At 37.9% G+C, this 14,052-nt stretch overlaps 1 protein-coding gene across 1 annotated transcript; it reads left to right on the forward strand.

The window, feature by feature from the left end:
* The first annotated feature begins 10,804 nt into the window (after positions 1 to 10,804).
* Positions 10,805 to 13,813, forward strand: LOC136827899 (rhodopsin-like). Its single transcript, XM_067085373.1, has 2 exons — positions 10,805 to 10,982; positions 12,502 to 13,813. Exon 2 carries the CDS (start codon positions 12,502 to 12,504, stop codon positions 13,633 to 13,635), a length of 1,134 nt encoding a protein of 377 aa, XP_066941474.1. The 5' UTR covers positions 10,805 to 10,982; the 3' UTR covers positions 13,636 to 13,813.
* The last annotated feature ends 239 nt before the right edge of the window (positions 13,814 to 14,052 follow it).

Here is a 14,052-nt window from a genome sequence, read left to right on the forward strand (position 1 = left end):
AGGTGGACAACAAGATGCCATTTTTAGATATTTTCATTGACAAACCCGAGAGTCCATTCTCTGTTTACAGGAAACCTTTTTTCAGGATTAGGTTTGAGTTTTTCAGTCCTTGTCCAAACATTTTACAATTAAATACAATTAATACTTTAATCTACAAGGCTTATAATGTATGCTCCAATTTCACTTTGTTTCTTGAAGAGTTGGAATTCTTGGTAAAATATTCTGTTTATAATGGTTACCCAATCAATTTGGACTTTGAACATATTAAGCTATTTCTGGAAAATGTTTACAGTCCTGAAGTGTCATTTGTTACAGGTCCTAAACTAGTTTTGTTTTTATTCCAAATTACCTTACACTGGTAAATCAATTAAGCAACCTAAGAGGGAACTGAAATATTGTTTTGGCAGATTTTATCCACAGATTACTTTTAAATTAATTTTAACTAATGACTTTGTAATTAAAAGCCTACTACCACCTGTCAAGGGTAAACGGGGACGGAAAGCTCCTCTCGGGCACATGTTAATGACACTTTGAGATACAAGGGTTAATGTACAAAAAATGCCGAATCATCAAACACTCAAAATACATATCTTCTACCTGCGAGATTTGTTAAAAATTACAAAAGTTTGTGCGTCACAAGTACCTCGGTGCCCATTTGACAGGGCTCAGACTACCTACTCACAGGTCGTCCTCAACCCTAAATCACACTTATTAAAATTCTCATTATGGTGCGGTTTCATGATTCACCCTCATTTACACTTTCGGCGACTGCTTCTCCCTGTAGCAGCACAGTCGCCTTCATCAGAAGACCATGACGACACATAATTATAATAATTATCAGCAGCGCACTGAGAACACACAGCAAGATCAACTTATGGTCACTGAACAGTCCAATATACTGTAGTCTATATCCTCCACTTGTTTCAACGCTGGTAATTCTGCAACCCCATGGTAGTTACGCACATGCTGCATAAAGATCCTCGCCGACAAATTATACTGTAGATCCTCTTGCTAATGACAACAAATTGCTTAGACACTATCCTGCACGCTCCATCAAAGCCTTGATCCCCAAACAGGAATGATGTCGCAATGTCGTGGCCAATCTGTGTCAACCTGTATCCTCAACAGAAAATTGCTGAAGTCGTTTCCAACAGCATAACCATAGTCACTTGGAACAATGCGGAACTTACATTCTGTAGCAACCAGGTCAAGCGTCAGTTGACACTCACACCCCTCTAACATCACTACTCTAGTATTATATGTACTAGGGAAAGTTCGTAATATATAACTACAAAAAGGGCCCTTGGCATCCTTAGGTATCTCCACAATTAACCCCCTATCTGATAAATATACTATTATTATCCCATAGTACCTATACAAGTCACTACCAGTGAAAATTATATTGAATCCCCAGTCGTAACCCCCATTCATCAAAGTGGACTCTAACACCCTCAAAAGTAAAATATCTTCAGAAATACGCCCTTCTGACGCCGCTGTTACCGCTTTTACTTGAGATATGATCTCAGTCAGCAACGATTCGGTCTCTTTCTCAATATTCAGAATCATCGTATGAACTGTAAACTAAGCAGTCATCAGATCTAGGTCACCCCTATGGCTAAAGCAACTGCCCACCTTTTCCGTCTCCTGGTTCTACCACACGAAAGATATAAATGCTGCAAGCGATAAAAAAAAAAAAAAAAAACCCATGGACAAATGCTGAACTACACGAAAAGAAAGATTGAAAAACTCCACGGTCAACCCACCCCACATTTCAAAACTCATTATCCCAGAAAACCAAAACAAACACCCACAAAAAAAAAAAAAAAATAAAAAGAAACCCGATTAAATATTAAACTGTTCTTTTAATCTTATACACATGTGTTAATCTTGTTGCACCCGTGCCTTAATCTAAAATTATGAACCTATTTCCCCTGTTCTCTTCTATAACACGAAATGGCCCCTCAAACTTGAGACCCAACTTATAATTCAGGTCATTTCTGACATTTATCTTGAAAAACACATTATGCACAACTGGAACTCTTACGCCATCTGATTGCGCATTGCTTCTCATGACCATTTCTCAAGTTTTTGACTCCAAATTACTACTAAGATGTGAATGTCTCTCTTTAGCTGTAGCAACTAACAACTTAACCGTATCATCACAACTTGATTGACAAAAAATCAAATGCACCCCGAACTGGATAGCCAAACAATGCCTCCACAGCTGACATACCAATGGTGTCACTAATCATTGCATTTATATTATGTCTCACCACATCCAAATATATATCCAAATTAATTTCATTGCCACCCACTGTTACTCTAAGAGCCTGAAGTACTTTCCTATTGGTTCGCTCACACAACCCATTGGCCTTTGGCCTAGGCTGAAGAATATTTACTTTCTATATCCCCATAACTTCTGCAAGACACTCTAACATTCTATTCACAAATTCTCTCCCGTTATCCATAATAAGTATCTTTGGGACCCGATATCTACAAATATACCCCGGGAAAAATGCCACCACACCCTCATATGCCGCCGTCTTATTCTTTAAACGGAAAAATCTCCAAGAACCTCATTAATTCATCAACAGCCACCAACAAATGCTTATGACCATATCCCAACTCACAAAAGTTTGTCAGTAGATCCTTATGAACCCTCTGAAATGGCCTACTGGGGATAGGAAAAGACCCCAATGTACACGATGTAACCCTCGCCGGTTTACACGAATTACACACCGAGCATCCCTTCACAAATGTCTCCATTGAAGAAGACATATTTCTCCAGAAAAATTTATCACGTACTTTCTGATACCTCTTCTCAACCCCCAAATGTGGACTACCAAATTCACAATGTATAATCTCCAAAACCACTAGAATCAACTCCTTTGGTACCACAATCTATGTTGTATCCCACTTATCCTCACTACTGCTCAACTTATATTTTATTCTCCTCGCCAACAAATTACCCTCTAACTCCAAACCTGAATAAGGCAATCTATAACCCTTTATCACTACCTCCCCTGTAAGAAACGCCTTTGTGTCTGCTAAAACCCCATCTTCATCTTGTTTCTTCTCCACCAAACTAATATCCCAATCCACACACTCGCCAGTTACGGTAAGCACATGCTCACCCTCTGTATCCACAAAATTCCTACTAAGAGCATCTGCTACCACATTGTGTTTACCCTCAATGTACCTAAGCTCAGCATCAAATTCCCTAATTATCAAACCCACCTAGGCCTCTTAGGAGACAGATCAGGTTTATTAAAAAAATCCAACAATGGCTTATGATCCGTAAGAACTTCCACCTTATTCCCCATTGGTAACATCTTAAAATGCACCAAACTAGACACCACTGTAAAAGCTTCCTTATCCACCGTTGCCATTAACCATTCATTCCTCCCCCGCGTTTTGAACTTTCTGCTATAAAAAGCTATTGGATGCAATTTTCCCTCAAATTTCTGCATTAAACAGACACCTACCCACTCTTGACTGGCATCCGTCATTAACATGAACGTTAAATAAAAGTCCAGGAACTTCAGAAGTGGCGGACTCATAAAAACATCTTTAACTTTCTGAAATACTGCCTGCTGAGCCTCACCCCATGAAAACTGTACATCTTCCCCCAGTACATCCGTCAAAGGTTCCCACAGTGTAGAAAAACCTTTCACAAATCTACGGGAAAACCTTGCCATACCCATGGACAAGTGAACGTTTTTCTAATTCTTGGGAGTAGGAAAATTCACAATCAATTGACCTTCTCGTCGTTCACTCTCTCAGCCCCCTGCACCTAACTACTAAAATATGGATATGAAACAAAAGAAACCCATCTTACAAAAACAGAGTTTATTATGCAAGTCTAACAACAAGACAGGTAAATGAAATTATGCATGATAGATTATTAATCCCATTAAGTTATACCCCAAAAAGCAAACTAAACCATTGCAAGTACATATGTGGGAATTCACTCCCGCCTCCCACAGTCACCAAGTTACTTCAGTCCCCAGTTCCATTTCCATAAGGGGCTATATGCTGTGACTATTTATGGCTTCTACCTTGAAACACTCTTTCAGTGACCGGGAATCCCACTTCCCAGGCGATCAACACATCCTTTCAATCTGGTCTTCCACATGATCCCTCCTCACTAAGCAATTTCGTAACCCATGAACTGATTCACATTTCTGTTTAACACACCCAGAAATCCGACTAGAACCAGACCTCAGGCTTCTAGAAAGTTCTATCTAGACAGGGACAGAAAACTCCTCTCGGGCAGGTGTTGATGACGCTTTGAAATACAAGGTTAATATACAGTACAAAAAATGCTGAATTACCAAACACTCAAAACACATACCTTCCACCTGGGAGATTTGTTAAGCATTACTAAAGTTTGTATGTCACAAAGGCCTCCATATTCATTTGACACATTACCAAATTCCTATTTTCATATACGTACGAGTATTTTACTCAATGTAAGGGTGCCTCGTAATTTGATTGCCTGTTTTATATGAATAAAATGATATATTTTAAATACTATTAGTTATAAGAACCTGGGCTTAGATTTTTTCCATCTAATTTTTAAGCTGCCCTCCTCATACCTTCCCTGTCCCAAGAAGGCCACTGTTATGATTCTCCACTCCACCTCCTTGTTGATTTAACATCGATTGTCGGTAAAATATTTGAAACTTCACAAAAGTCTCTCTCTCCCGTTCATTTTAAATCTGAATCTACAAAAAGGACAGTATTTATGGAGTAACTGAAAACAGTGATTAGAATGGTAAAAAGTGGAGAGAAAATATTCATAGGAGTAGGTATGAATGATAGAGTTGGAAAGATCAACATGGATATGAGGAGGTTCTTAGAGGCCAAGGTTTTGTAGTAACGAATGAGGATGGAGAGTATGTACTGGAAATGGGAGAGTTTTGAATTAGTCTGTATGAACACCTGGTTGTGAAGGAATGCAGAATCTGATAAATTACCTTATGGTCATGAGAGGAAATGAAAGCTGTGTAGTAAATTGTTAGGTAATTCTTGGTGAGTCATGTGTGAAAGAACATAGGTATTGAGATGAGCTGCAGAAAACCCAAGAAGTTGAAGAGAACAGGAATTAAAATGGGATCTTAACCATTGCTGTCGAGGACAAAAATGCCGCCCGTCAAAATGTTGCTTTACAAAATGCCGTGCGTCAATATGTCATCACTGTCAAAATGTCGTCACAGTTAAAATCCCGCTTGTCAATACGTCATATGTCATAATGTCATCATTGACGATGAGTAATGGCATAATGGCCAAGCAAACAGAGAAACAATGGGCAAGAAATAATAGGTCATTTTAGTCTTCCATACATACAGTATATAAATGAGGTGTTTTAGAATTCATTTGGTCTGTGGTTCAGTTAGTCTGTTTCAGTCTGTTTTGGGGAACTGTAGTCTGTCTCGATCCAGATCTTGGAATTTGTGAAAAGCCAGAAAGTCAGTAACCTGTTGAATTATCACGGTTTCCTTTTTCGAAAGAAAAAACCGATTAAGCTGGAGAAACCGTTTGAAAATGCACGGAATATGACAGAGCAAGGTGCTGGGTGGACGGAGATTCTTGAGGTGAACTCTGACGGATTGCGAGGGTGCTTCACAATAAAACACTGACGGCATTTTGGTTCGCGACATTTTGACTGTGGCGACATTTTGACAGGGATAACATATTGATACGTAGCATTTTGTCGCTCGACATTATGACGGGCGACATTTTTGTCAGTGACATATTGATGCGGACATTTTGACATGCGACATTTTGACGTGATACGAGCTACTTTAATCAAACACAGAATTTTTAATACTCCTTATTTTGTGAAGTTGTTAGCTGGGAAAATATCGCATACATATATTAATAGTTTTAACGTAACCAACAAAGTAACATCTAGTCCCCTTGGGTCTTTTTTTACCCTAGAATTCCCTTATATGAAATTTTGATAATTGTGACGTTATAAAATTGTGACAAACACAACAACAACAACAACAACAACAACAACAACAAATAATAATAATAATAATAATAATAATAATAATAATAATAATAATAATAATAATAATAATAATAATAATAATAATAATAATAGTAGTAGTAGTAGTAGTAGTATAGTAGTAGTAGTAGTAGTAGTAGTAGTAGTAGTTGCAGTAGTAGTAGTAGTGGTAATTGTTGTTATTGTTGCTGTTGTCGTAGAGTGGTAGTAGTAAAGTTAAAAAAGCAGCAGAAGCAACTGTAGTAGTAGAAGTTGTGGGCCAGTAATAATGTTAGCATTAGTTGTATGCTAACAGACTAGTTGTGCATTCTGATGCTGCTGTTACTGTTGCTGTTGTTGTTGATGATGATGATGATGATGATGTTGTTGTTGCATTGTTGTTTGTTGTTGCTCCTATTATCAGTTGCCAAGAACAAGGGATTCTATCTCTTGTATGATGTTTTGCTAGACATTCATCTTATATATTGGTTCTCAACAGCCTAACCCTCAAAATGGAATGGGGGATGGGTGGGTTAGGTGAGGGGTCTGAGTACAGTCACTTCCACATAGTAAACCCTGGGCATACAAAAGCAATTGTACAATGTATGGTGAAGAACTGTCCAAACCTAGATAAGGGTCAAATCTGACCCGAAGGAGACTGGAGGTGACTACTGAAGTTTTGGACTGCAAGGGCGTAATAAAATTGCACATGTGAAGTCAAGAATTGCAATATTTACAAGGAAAATAGCTATACAAAAGTAGGCTGTGAATGTAAAAAAAAAAAAACATGTAAAAAAACACGGCACAATAAAATTCTTTTCCAGCACATTGTTACGCTTAGGTTCTGAATCCAAAATGGAAGGTAGGCTGGTTGGTGCTGGGGGGAAGGGGAAAGATTGTTTAGGTGAAGGCTCAGAAAACTAGTAACCTCCCCACCATGTTCCCTGACGAAACATGAAATTTTGATGTATATATAGCAGAAATCTGTAAAAATTTGAATACGGGTCAAAATTGACCGGAAGGGTACTCAGTGTGAGTATTCAACGGGGAAACTGTAAGGGTTAAAGGTGAACAGTGTGAGCATTATAAGAGGTATGACAGAGAAAGACATCATGAATAGATTTGAAGAGAGGAGAGAGTTTGTTAGGGTAGAAAATATTTGAAATGATATGGAAACAACAGAGGAAGCAGTTGGGTAAACAAATGGGTATGGAGTAACAAAACCTGGAGAAAAGTGGTAATGGAATAGAAAGGTACAATATCCAGTTAGGCAGAAGTCTAGAGGTCAAGACGTGGAAGGTACTGAGGAACGATATAGAGAAGAGGGAGACTAAGAAGATATTGAGCACAGCTATTGTAAGAGCTACAGAGGAGTTAAATAGAAGATTAAGAACAAGGAATGGAATATCAAATGCAAGAAAAAAAAAAAGATGTGTCAATCGTGTGTCATCAGAGGTAAAGAAGGAAATATATTGTGGAAGGATGATGGCATAAAACAAAGGTGGTCATACTATTATAAGGATCTTTTGAAGACAGAAAATGAAAGAGGGGAGTTTGAGGAGTTGGGGAGGGTGGAGGGGCTGGTGATAGAGGTAAAGTCTATGGAAGTAAAGAAGGCTATAGGTAAGAGAAGAATGGTAAAGCACCAGATCCATCAATCAGGTGGGTAAATTGAAATGCTGGAAGGTGTACAGTATAGAATTGGGGAAGATTGGATACTGGAACTGATAAGGGCAATCTAGAAAAAAAAATAATGCCTATTGATTGGGGAAAAAGTCTGATGGTAAATGTGTTGAAAAAATGAGGTATTATGAAGTGAGGTAATTATAGAAAAATCAAATTAACAAAACATTGTTGAAGGTTTAATAAAGAATCCTGGATAGGAGATTATAAGCAGTTGTGAGGATTGATGAACAGCAACATAGTTTCATTAGAGGTAGAGGCGCAGTTGATACTGTCTATATAATGACAGTTACAAGAGAAGAGGCTTGAAGGTCATTAGAAGCTTGACTGTACATTATGGATATAGAAAAGGAATTTGATAGAAAGAGGAAAGTGCCAGAGAAGTTGATTAGGTTTGTCGAAGTTGTGTATAAAAGAACAAGGGTAGCAGCAATAACAGTCTGTGGCAAAACAGAAATGTTTAAAGTTAGGTTTTGTTTAACATCAAGGATAAGAACTTAGCCCTTTCTGTATGTACTGGTTATGAATGTAGTGAGTGAAGGGACTGAGAATAAAAATTTATGGGAATTGTCATAAGCAGATGGTGTGATGATTAAGGCAGAAAGAACGAACAAGACTATAGAAGAAATACAAAGAAAGGTAAGAGAATGGCAAGGTTCTCTTGAATGGGTTGGTATGAAGGTTAACATGGGTAAACTGAGGTTGTGGTATCCACAAGCAGGGAGGAGACAGGTTATTTATACAGGATAAAAGAGACCTAGGTTTAAAACAGGAGGAGGGTATGAAGCTGAGGTTGAAGTAGGATACAAGCAGCTTGGGCTAAATGGAGTGAGGTAACAGGGGTAATGTGTAACAAAAGAACGCTAGATGAACTGGCAATAAAGATCTATTGCTCTGTAATCATAGGAGTGATGATGCTTGGTTCAGAAATATGGGGATTAAGGAGGAAGTAGGAACAGAAGCCAGAGCAAAGACAAATGAGGATGCTAAGATGGATTTTGGGAATCTCGCTGCAAGAGCTGGATAATGAAGAAATTAGGAAAAGTGCAGGAGTTAAGATTACTGATTTTATAAGAGAGTTGAGAGTGAGATGGTATGGGAATGTAATAAGGATGAGTGAGGAAGGCTTGGGTGGAACCTGTTAAGGGTAGAAGGTCAAAAGAAAGGCAAAGGATTAGAAGGAATGATTTAGTAAAGGAAGACTTGGAGAAGAGAGGAGGAAGATGCATTCAATAGGAATGATTTGAGAAGATGCATTAAGGCAATTAACCCCTTAACATAGGGATTGCAATGGGGTTGAAGAAGGATGTCATATCCAAGATATCAGTGTGAATTATGTCTGGTATGATGTGAACTGGTGGTGTCCAGAGTAGGTTTTGAACCATGACCAGCTTCCTCTGTATATACAGCTTACTGACTAATATAGGTTACTGTACACTTCAGAATCTTTGTAAAAAACCATCTTATCCTTCATTGATATTTCCTCTTACCTGGAAGTTGATAGTTTCATAGCAACTGCAAGAATCTCATCATTTCTAGATGTGTCATCACCAATGCCTCTGAAATTTTGTCACTCATGTCTTTCCTCTGCTTAATCTTCCACAAATCTCCACTCATTTCCAACTTCCTTCTCATAGTTCTCATCCAAGTAGGGCTGGGTCTTCTTGCAACCACAGGAGCCAGCTCACACTACTATGGACTATTCTCCTAGTCGTTAAGCAAAGGAACTTCCCAAGCCATCTACATCTCCCTTCCATCATTATCTCATCATACATATGGAACCTTTGTAATGTTCCTTATGGTATAATTTCTAACTATGCTGCCATCTGATTCCAGTATTCTTGAAGTTTTAATCTCAAATCGACAAAGCCTTTTTGACTGATTTATTGTCGAGATTTGATGTGCGCTGATACAGCATGCCGACGGAAAAGTGGTGTCCCTGACCACAAGGTCCTGGTGATTCCGGTGACACACTGGGTTGCTTGTCTGTTTACCGGCTAAGCCTGGTGTCTGTATAGTGATAAAATCAAACTACTCTCTTGTATAATCTTACTTTTGTATGCAATTTCAGTCTATTCTATTTCATTTCAAAAATTTTATCAGACTGCCCATTGTTGGCTTTGCCATTTTTAGTCTTTCACTATATTTCAATTCAAGAGGGCCTTGTTCTGGATATCATTGCTCCTAAATATTTGAAAGTTTCAACATGATTAATACTTTCTCTGACTTTGTTTTTCTTAGAATTATTTTGAGTCCCATCTCTCTAGATATTGATGCATTCTGTTAAGCAAGCGTCGTAATTTTTGTGGTGTTTTGCTGATTAAAACATCGTCATATGAATATTGTAAGTTGTTATGCTGCTATCATTACCCAAACCAAAAACTAAACCTATTCTTCCATTCCATAGCCGATCACTTTTTTCAATAAAAATCTTTGAAAAGGGCAAACAGAAAATGCGAAATAACATTCCTTTGTAGCACCCCGCTATTTACTTCAAATTCACCTGGCAAGACCCCATCAACATTATGTTCTGTCTTCGTGCATGGATGATTTCAATTATCTTTACATAATTCATGGGAATGCCATAGTGACATTAGACCGTCCATAATATCGATGTGTGGAAGTGCTCAAATGCCTTCTCATAATCGACAAACGCCATTAGATGAGCATTTTCAAATTCCACACACTGATATGTCGTATGCCTTAAAACAATATTTGATATGTGCACCTTCTGCCATTTCTAAAACAAGCTTGTTCATCGCTGAGTCTATTATAAATTTTTCTTCAACTTATTGCGATTTATATTATAATGTCTTTATCAAGGCGTTAATTAGTGTGGAATTTCTTATTGACGCATTTTTGCAAATACCAGTTGTTAATAGCATCAGAAAAATAAATCGTAACCACTGTCTTGCATTTTCCTGAATAACGTGAAATGACGTTAAGCTTCTGTAAAATAAGGAATGTCTCAGCCATGGTCGATTTTCTCCGAGACGTGATATTCGGCGAAAAGCGGGCAGTCTTCCCTTATTTGGAAGTTGCTCCAGAAAATCAGAAACCTTGCCAAGTTATTGTATGGCTTCTACGATATATTCGCATGGCTGGTTTTTGCTGCTTGGTTTTCTTGAGCCTGTTTACAAATTTTCTGGTCAGATGATTCGCATACTTCCACCATGGAAGCATATATAAGCTGCTGTGCCACCGTGGCAGCAATAGAGCTTTGGCAGCATCTCGAACGGAACATCGATCTGTCGCTCGTGCAACTGCAGCTCTTATTTTCGATACATCGTCTATCCTCGATAAGGTAAGGAAGTTGCATGCGACGAATAAAAATATGAAGAGACAAGAACTGAACATTTACATTCGTCCTTACATAATTCTTACCCTTTTTCCCTTTATTCTTTTGGTATATTTCTTCCTTTTTTTCGTTTTATCGTCTTGAAGTATTTCTTCTTTTTCTTTCTCTGCTTTTTTTGTTACTCGGTTACTATTACTCTTGCATCTCTCCTTCTTTACAACACTATTTAAAGTTCCCTTCCTCTTTAGTGTTATTATATTTCCTTTCCCTTCAAAACTTTTCTCATAAACATTTGTTTCCGTTCTTATGCCATCTGAAAAATCATTGTTCCTAAAGTACGTGTTTTTCCAAGTTTAGAGTATGAATTCAAAAAGCTTTACTTTACTGTATAATGACTGTCAACGTTGTGCTATAGTTTTGCCTTATTAGAATGGGAAGATAAATTGCTTCCTCTTAAGGCGATTCTACCAAAAATACAATTTTTGATTTCGTCTTACGTAAATATAAGTGTGGCATTCTTTCAGAAAATAAATAACGTTGATGCTGGCAGGATTCCATACACAATATTCCGAATGATTCCTAAGTTTACTATCGAAGTCCTGTAGCAGTGACAGTTAGATTTCATCTTGATTACTTTTAATTTAATTGAATATCTTTTTATTTGCCAATCATCTAATTTATACCAAATATGTTTGCTAACTGATTTTTCGCTAGTAATACACTTTAAAGTCTTTGCAACTGCTAATGAAAAAAAATAAGAAGTTACGATTTCTTTTTCTTATAGAACTACCTCACAAAAAATATTCACATTGCCCTTCACCTCTTACTAGTATTTGAAGTGTGGCTGTTTCAGTGAGTAGCATAAGTACTTTTAGTGAACACGACTGGATTAGTACAGTCCAAGGATGAGCTTCATAAGTCACTTCACAGAAGGTTTGGTGATTTTGCATTAAACTGTATGGAAAGTGACCTTAAAATTGTTTATACTTATCTTCCCTGGTGTCATTTTCAACAAAGTAACGATAACTGAAATTCTCTTACTATAACGATGATAACTGTTACATGAATATTGTTCAGGTAATTGTGCTGTAGTCTAATGCTGCCACTCTTAAGCCTTATCCTTGCGATAATGGTTGCAAAATGAATGATAAGATTTTTTAGGACTTCCTTAAAATAAAGTTACAAAAATACTTCACACTCTAGAGATGCTAGTTTCCATTTTTCTAAATACCTGGGAAAGGTTGCGTATTATAAATATATTAAAGTTACAGAAATAGTATAGTTTGAGTGCCATCCTTGAATACTTTTTAACAATATGCCATTTATAGAGGAAATGATGATCAATATTCAGTGTGTTAATAAGATCCTAATTTCTGAGTTAGTTCATGAACAAATACTCCTACATGCCAGAGGAACTTTTTTGCGACTTAAAATAGATCATTTACGGGCTAAGATCATCCTGATAAGCTCATACATGCATTAAATTTCCAGAATTTATACAAATGTTGCCTTTGGTTTTTTGCAGATGGGTTACTGGGACGACCCTGCAAAGATGGCCAGCAATAGCTTGCCTTCCACGAACCCATACGGGAACTACACCGTAGTTGATACGGTACACCATGATCTCCTTCATTTAGTTGATGCCCACTGGTACCAGTTTCCTCCTATGAACCCTCTCTGGTACAACCTAATTGCTGTTTGGATGGTTGTTATGGGCTTACTCGCTGTTGGCGGCAACTTCGTTGTTATCTGGGTCTTCATGTGTACAAAGTCTCTCAGATCTCCTGCAAATATGTACGTTGTTAGTCTGGCTTTCTCTGATTTTGGCATGATGTTAACCATGTGCCCACCAATTTTAGTTAACTGCTATTATCAGACATGGTCTTTCAGTGATGTTGCTTGCCAGATTTATGGTATGCTGGGGTCAAGTTTTGGAACTGCGTCTATTTGGGCAATGGTCTTCATTACTTTGGATCGTTACAATGTCATTGTTAAGGGTCTCTCTGCAACACCTTTGACCCCCAAAGGTGCTGTGCTGAGGATTTTCTTCGTGTGGGCACAAACATTTTTCTGGGGTGTTCTTCCTCTGTTTGGCTTTTGTAGATACGTCCCTGAAGGTAACATGACAGCTTGCGGCACTGATTATCTCTCTGAAGACTTGTGGAGTCATATATACCTGTACCTTTATTCAGTTGATTGCTATATCTTCCCTCTCTTCTTAATCATCTATTGCTATTCATTCATCCTAAAAGCTGTCGCCACTCACGAGAAACAAATGCGTGAACAGGCCAAGAAGATGGGAGTGAAATCCCTGAGAAATGACCCAGAAGCCAAGAAGACTTCAAACGAGTGCCGTCTCGCAAAGGTTGCCCTTACGACTGTATCCCTATGGTTTATTGCATGGACTCCTTACTTCATCATCAATATGGCAGGTCTCTTATACAAGCCTATGGTCACTCCACTCTTTTCAATCTGGGGTTCTGTCTTCGCCAAGGCCAATGCTGTGTACAACCCTATTGTTTATGCTATCAGCCATCCTAAATACAGAGCTGCTATGGAAAAGAAGATACCTTGCCTCTCATGTGCTACTGACAGAGACGACGATAGCAGTTCTACCTCTGATGCTACAACAGTAGCATCAACTAGCGAAAAGGCTTAGACATTTCTAACCTCTGGTCCATAAAGGAAGAACGACTTGCTGATATATATGGTACGAAGAAGGGGAACATATACCCATCCGAGGCCAAAACGATGACAACGACCGATATCGATACTGAGATTTTTCTTGATTTTCCTTATCATATCCCTCAATAAATCCTATGCACAGACAAAACTTACAGTGCCTTTGAGTTTTCCTTTCTGTTCCATTTTATACAAAAAGTCTTGGAAGTACACAAGTGAGCAGTATAAAAATAAAGTCAGACAGAACAGAAATGTTCTGAGGAAATTTGATGATCTTGGTTATAATGGTATAAATATTTTATATGGTATTTAAGTATTCTGGTTTAAATTTACATTACAATCATAGAGAAAAGCAACCTGCAAATCTGATCTATCGTAAGTAACAATTTTATGT

Source organism: Macrobrachium rosenbergii, chromosome 42, assembly GCF_040412425.1.
Source record: "Macrobrachium rosenbergii isolate ZJJX-2024 chromosome 42, ASM4041242v1, whole genome shotgun sequence".
In the NCBI taxonomy this organism is placed as follows: domain Eukaryota; kingdom Metazoa; phylum Arthropoda; class Malacostraca; order Decapoda; family Palaemonidae; genus Macrobrachium; species Macrobrachium rosenbergii.